We start from the raw sequence: 6,862 nt of genomic DNA on the forward strand, positions 1-6,862 counted from the left end.
AATTATTTAGGAACCTTCCTAAATAAAACTCATTAAGAGTTTGAGAAATTTTATGAGTGAGTGTGTTTTCACAGTGGAAGAGAAAGAGCACACCAAAAAGAAAAGGAGAGCAGGTTTACACACGTGACTCTAACAGCTTCTACAGCTGCATATTGAAAATCGACACGACCACTAACCACCACAAAGTTACGTGTGCAGGGCTATTCCGACTATGAAGCCAATAGAAACAATTAGCTGTAGCTAGTGGCTCTAACAGCTAACCCTGGTTTGTCTTCCTTTGCTGAGGAGCACAAATAATCATCTTTTCTGTCTTGAAACCAGAGCAGTAGCAACTAAAGTTGAAAAAACGCATCAGGAAAGTATTTACAGGGGTCATAAGATAAGGGATCGAAGAGCCATTTCCCACTTACAAGAGTTGCTGCTTGCTGGCCACTAGCTAAGTCATATATGAGTGTTGTGGTGGTACAGAGCTTGTGGGAACCTGGGTGGGTCGTGAGTGGCTGGGAGAGGTTAAGAAATGTACAGGCCTGTGTAGAGTCTATTGGACTACTAATGGCACTTAAAGGTAGGGATAGTAGAGGCAAACAAAACAAAATACCCCATTTCAACATGTGTCAAGTGAAGAACATGAACTGGGCACCACTGTGGGGTTGTTATGGTCCCCAGCACATGTAGAAATAAGGACCAACTCCATAGAATGAGTTATGAATGACGAATGAAGGGCAGCAATATGCAATTAGCTCCACACATCTAGACAAGTTTCAAAAGAAGATAAAATAATGAACACTTTGGAGATATGATATAACTTGCCGCATTCCTCATTATTTTTATATTTTAGACTAGACACTATTTTTAAGATGGAAGAAACTTTTTCAGGATTAAATGTTTTCATTTTGTTTGTTGTTTTTTCTGGTAAAGCTCTAAAAAAAGAAGAAAAGAAAAAGGAAGCTGTGTAGTAGTTCTTACAAGCCAAACAATACCGAAGACAAACCCTGCTGCTAATGAGGTGAGTTAGATTTCCATGGCTCCGCGCAGAGGCACTCCCACGAGGCGGTGCACTGTTCAGACCAGCATCATGCGTTCATCTGCACACAGATGCTGCTGTGAACTTAACTCGACTGTTGCTTATGTTGCCAGAAGGGATCTCGCTCTCCATCCATGGTTGTCCTCAGGATAAGAAATGTGCACAAAAGGAAATATGCACTCATCTGCCTGTGCATTGCTGGATTCATCATGTACAGATATCTTGGGTAAGTTCTTAAAATGTTACGTATGTTCCAGTAAGAGGTTGTTGTTTTCACCTCTAATGCAACGATTCAGCTTGATGTAGTTTTCACAGACACACAATTCAAACAGTCTCAATAGTAATATTGTTTGTGTGGCTTCTATAACAGTACAACAGTGTCATTGTATTACACACAGTTTGACGGTTGTCATAAGAAACTTTATTTATTTTGGGAAGTGAATAATAAGAAACTAATGGATGATGAAGAAAATGTAAAAGAAGCCCTTATGAGTTTACTGAAGTCTGATGTCCTCCTGCTCAACTCAAGACATCTGCAAATTCCTGCCAAGCATGTCATGTGGTCAGTTAGAGTACAATAGCCTGTGTTAGGCATTAAGTGACTGTGACACACTGAGTGGAACTCCTCTTCCAGCATGTCGGAAAGGGGGAGGAGGATGAGCCGAAAGGTCGGCTTGTGTGCCAACACGTCCCAGTTCACCCTCGAGGGAGAGCCCTTCCGCATCATTGGGGGATCCATCCACTATTTCCGTGTGCCCAGGGCCTACTGGAGGGACCGCCTGATGAAGATGAAAGCCTGTGGGATTAATACCCTCACTACGTACGAACACTGCTCCAGTGATTGAGTTTAGAATCACAAGCACTGTCACTGCTGAATGTTAACTGTGGGCGCCCTCCATCCTTGCAGATATGTGCCGTGGAATCTGCACCAGCCGGAAAGAGAGGTTTTTAGCTTCCAGACACAGCTGGATTTACAGTAAGGAGAATTTTCTTTTATGATTAATCACCACACAGCATCCTTCACACCACCTTCCTAGCTTCTCTAACAATATTACCTGCTCTAAGGTATTTTGGATATATTCTTCATTTTCTCCTCATCATCTAAGTCCTCAGTGCTCAGGGGAGATGCTAGAGGCAGAGAGTCCCACCTGACAACAGCAGCATCTCCATAACAAAAGCAGCTTATCGAGCAATTAACTGCACAGCGATGATAAGCGAAGAGAGAGGTCCTGCCTCTGCCAGTGTTGTTGCCAGGCACTTTTCAAACTCACCAAACAATAAGAAATGGAGCCTCACTGTGAGTCTAAACTTTGGGTTTGCACAGGAAAAAGTTGCTTGTTGATTTTCTTTTCTGTTTGGATTTCAGAGCCTATATCAGTCTTGCAGCCGAGATGGAACTGTGGGTGATTTTGCGTCCAGGACCCTACATTTCCTCTGAGCTGGATCTAGGAGGACTGCCGAGGTAGTCACGGTGTTCTCTGTATGTAGGTTTATGTAGAAATTCAGAATTTTTTTGTGTGTATATTCATATGGTATGAAAAGGGACGTTAGTTTAAACTGCAAGTCTGTTCAGTGCCTGTCCTGAGTAAATAGATTTGTATTTAAGTGAATTTAACCGGACAGCACAAGAGTTACTTGATCTAACGCACAAAGTGCCATTTTTGCTTTCTGAATGAAATCAGGGTGGAAGAGTCGCATCTTGTTTAAAGTAAAGGCTTGCTCAGTGTCTCAAGCTTTGTCCAGTATTTTAGACTGACTGTGGCTCTGTTGTTAAGTGTTAACTGAGCATGTTTTCTATGTCTTTGCAGCTGGCTCCTCCAAGACAGCAGCATGAGACTGCGGACGACGCACCCAGGGTTCATTCAGGCTGTCAACACTTTTTTTGACAAGCTGATACCAAAACTGGTTCCATTGCAGGTCAGGCTGGAAACATACCAGCTGAAGCAGAGTCTGTTAATCTTTTTAATTAAAAAAAAAAATGCTTGTTTGTGTTTTTTTAGTTCAAGAAAGGAGGTCCAATCATTGCCGTGCAAGTGGAAAACGAGTATGGCTCCTTTGCAAAGGATCAGAGTTACATGCTTTTCATTAAAGAGGTGACTACACATGAAACTTGATGGCATAGAACGGATCAATAGGATTATTTTCACTTCTTCCTTTGTGTTTTATTTTGAAAGGCTCTGCAATCCAGAGGGATCAGCGAACTGCTGCTCACATCAGACAAGCACAAAACGTTAAAGTCTGGGGGTGTGGATGGAGGTATATTAATAATCACACACCTAAACATAAACATGCACACACACAGTTAACCTAATCTCGTGTAGCCCTCAGGACAGTGAAGCTTCAGAAGCTAAATCAGAGAAACATCCAGGAGCTGACTGCTATCCAGGTGAGTCTCACCTTTCCACATCACTTGTATCCATCACTGATGACAGTAAGGAGATGCAAGCTGACTGTGTGCGTGCTGCTTTTCAGCCCAACAACCCCACCATGGTGATGGATTACTGGACCGGCTGGTATGATATCTGGGGAGAGCTCCACCATGTGCTGCCCCCAGAGGGTAAGGAGGGTTCTCTGTGCTGCTAGTGGCATGTTGCTCCCCTGCTATTCATAATCAACCTGGGTGGTCTAACAATGGAGTGTCGCTCAAGGGAGTCTTCATAATTCAGCGAGGTGGTAAAAGAAGCGTACACATCCTTCTCTTAGTATCTCTGAAAGCCAATGCTACATAGTGATGTTACATTAGCAAAAAACAGGCATAAAGTGTCTTGTGCAAATTGAATTCTTCTTATATTTTATAAAATGAAAAGAAAAATATTGTGGAAATCATTGCTTGTAGTTATTTTATTAGTCTTTCATTCGTTTTTATACATTTGTGTGCAGCTTGTGCAGTGAAATACAAATCGGTCTAAATCTCCTGCTTCAGAAACCAAATTTGGAAATTGAAATCTGTTGGGTTTTTGTCTTATAATTACTGCTTTAAAGCAAATTTGTTTTAAAAACAGTCGTTTACATCAACCAAACCAGTAAACATGGAAAACCTGCTTGTGAAAAGAAATTTGGATACAGCCTATTATTGTCTGTCCCCTCTGATACATCTGTTTCACTAGTGCTACTCTATCTCCAGTTCCTCTAAACTGCTGTAAATGTGCTTTCTTTCTCACCCCAGTGTAGATTTTTGCATGAGAAATGGCAGCTACATGCTCACAGTGGACATGCAAATGTCAGGGTCGTGCTGCTTTTGAATGAGTCACTTACGCATTTAAGAAAATGAGTCAGAAGAGTTTCGGGATTCAAAATTTGTATTTGCATGAATCCATTATTCTAAACACTGTGAACACGTCTCATTTCTTGTCAGATATGGTATCCACTGTAAGGGAAATTCTGAGGAGAGGCATGTCTGTCAACTTGTACATGTTCCACGGAGGATCCAGTTTTGGCTTCATGAGCGGAGCACTCGCCAATCCCTCATACAGAGCTTTAGTCCCCAGCTATGGTTGGTTCCTTTGTACTGTGCTCAGTCTCAAATAGACTCTCATGCAAATTCACAAAGACGTTTGAGTGATTAATAACTGCCGTATGAGAGCTGGAAAATGTCGTGTTCTGTACTGTTGACCTTAACACCCAGCAGGTGGCAGCAAATGACAGTTTTCGCACACTGTTGATGTTCCGCAGATTATGACGCTCCTCTGTCTGAATCTGGGGAATACACTTCAAAGTACCATCTTCTCAGGGATTTACTTTCCCGATACAAAAACAGTAAGAAAAACACGAGATATGCAGCACATTATTACATTCAGTTACTGACCTCTTTGCCTCTCTGTGCAGCAGGAGGCTCTGACAGTCTCCCGGACATGCCAGTCCTGCATTACAGGGAGGCTTATGAACCAGCCATTATGTACCAGCACCTTTCATTATGGGATGCTTTAAGCTTCACAGAAGGAGTACGTTTATGTGAGATTATCTGTGACGTACGTATCCTGCAATGTAAAGAATTTTGCTTTTCAGACAGTTCAACTGTTTCAATTGTCTCTGCAGCCATTTAGGTCCGCCAAACCAGTAAACATGGAAAATCTACCCGTGAACAACAGAAATGGACAGTCCTATGGCTACACTCTGTATGAGACTATCATCACGAGGGGAGGGCTGTTACAGTCAGGGGACAATGTCAGAGACCGTGCCCTGGTGAGTTAATGCACACTATACATGTGCATGATATTTATCCATAAGCTAATTGCTTAGCTTCCATAATGTGTTTGTAGCTGCTGAAAACAAATTTATTAAAAACAAGGAAGTCATGTCTTACTGCTAAAAGATATATGTCTGTTAAATATAAACCTAGTGGCATAAGATAGTCAGCATAGAAAAATTGCAAATATGGGAAAACAGCTAACCAGACTCTGTCCAAGGGTTCAAAATATCCTCCTAATAGCTCATTCATTAAACATTTTTGATATTGTTCATAAAACGAACAGCAAATAAATAAATAATTAGAAAAAACCCTGCAAGAACAAAATGATTCCTTCTTGCTGAAAATTTGAACGATCAAATATAAGCAGGAGCCAGAGGACAGTTAACCTAGTTTACATCAGTCACACAGGCCAACAGACTAGTTAACAACCACGCGGCAACTGCTGGTCATTATAAGAAAATTAATATTTCGCAGCCGGCTGTGAGTTGTTAAGCTGTTAAGTATAAGCTATTCATTCCTGAAAAAGACAATCAGTGACTTCATGGTAACCAGTTACCTGAGTGCTGTGATTGCTTTGGTCACTGTTGCCAGGGCCACCTGTAGTTTGTACTGAGATGCCGACTTGTCTGCAAACACCACCTCTGAGTGGTCAGCTAGCACATGTTGGGGAATATATTTTATACACTTTCCTCTAGAGTTTGCCACTTTAGCCCAGACTGAGGTCTTAGCAGAGCAAAAACACTGGGAAACAGTGACTCTGTCCAGTTCGCTCACTGTTACTCAAGATTACAAAATCTTGTAGTTCCCTTAAAGGCTGCATGCACATATTTCAGTTGTGAATTGTTTACCAACAGCTTACTTCAGTTCGATGTCAGAACTGCTTACGTTATTCAACAACTGAACAAATGTGATCAAATGTCACACTGAAGTTATAAACCTAAACTCATCTGTTTGACCATCTTCACAAGTTCTTATGTATTGTTTACAGCTCTCTGCTCGTGGATGTCGTTTCCAGCTTTTTCCTCTCTCACTTTCATTTGTTCCTGCGGGATAGTTGCCCGCTCTGTCTCTACACTTGATGGGCTTCTCTCCCTCACATATTCTCTGGTGAATTTTAAATTCTACCAATTTTCTCAAAGTTAATGTCAGCCACAGCTATATCTGACAGCTCAGGTGCAGCGCAGGATTGAGCCAGAGGAGGACTGCTTTATGACAAACTATTCCACTGTGTAAATCTGAGATTTGTGCTCCTACGGTGTGCAGAAAATCTTCAGACAGTTCATTGTTTTTTCCACAAAAAAAAAGGATTACAAAATCTTGTAATTCCATTATAGTTCCTGACCTGTCTGGTAGGGGTGCAACGATACACAAAATTCACGGTTCGGTTCGATACTTTGGTGTCACGGTTCGATATTTTTTCGATACAAAAAAATGTTCATGCCTTTTTAATTTGTCATTTATTAAAATTATAAATATATATTTTAACTCAAAAGTACAGATTTTAAATTTAATGTTGCTGAAACAAAAGTAATTAAAAAAATAAATATATCTCAGGGCTCTCAAAATGTCAAAATCCCTGGTAGCCCTTCGGGCAGGGACTCTTCAGTTTTTGGTAGCCCAAAATAAATGTAAGTAGCCCGAATAAAAAA

At 41.1% G+C, this 6,862-nt stretch overlaps 1 protein-coding gene across 2 annotated transcripts in view; it reads left to right on the top strand.

Moving 5' to 3' along the window:
• The first annotated feature begins 1,104 nt into the window (after positions 1-1,104).
• The window catches only part of LOC102210550 (beta-galactosidase-1-like protein 2), a 13,045-nt gene continuing 7,287 nt past the window's right edge, over positions 1,105-6,862 (top strand). Inside the window, exons 1-13 of one of the 2 annotated variants that reach the window (XM_005740384.1) lie at positions 1,105-1,250; positions 1,659-1,844; positions 1,932-2,000; positions 2,391-2,486; positions 2,833-2,941; positions 3,025-3,117; positions 3,199-3,280; positions 3,346-3,410; positions 3,497-3,581; positions 4,380-4,517; positions 4,697-4,780; positions 4,850-4,965; positions 5,060-5,206. In XM_005740384.1, the coding sequence (XP_005740441.1) occupies positions 1,159-1,250; positions 1,659-1,844; positions 1,932-2,000; positions 2,391-2,486; positions 2,833-2,941; positions 3,025-3,117; positions 3,199-3,280; positions 3,346-3,410; positions 3,497-3,581; positions 4,380-4,517; positions 4,697-4,780; positions 4,850-4,965; positions 5,060-5,206 (1,362 nt within the window). In that variant the 5' untranslated portion in view covers positions 1,105-1,158. Of the gene's footprint in view, positions 1,251-1,658; positions 1,845-1,931; positions 2,001-2,390; positions 2,487-2,832; positions 2,942-3,024; positions 3,118-3,198; positions 3,281-3,345; positions 3,411-3,496; positions 3,582-4,379; positions 4,518-4,696; positions 4,966-5,059; positions 5,207-6,862 lie in introns of both variants that reach the window. The other variant, XM_005740386.1, reaches the window with a different exon arrangement.

This window comes from Pundamilia nyererei, unplaced genomic scaffold (genome assembly GCF_000239375.1).
Source record: "Pundamilia nyererei isolate P.nyererei 1_Seehausen unplaced genomic scaffold, PunNye1.0 scaffold00099, whole genome shotgun sequence".
NCBI classification, from domain to species: Eukaryota; Metazoa; Chordata; class Actinopteri; order Cichliformes; family Cichlidae; genus Pundamilia; species Pundamilia nyererei.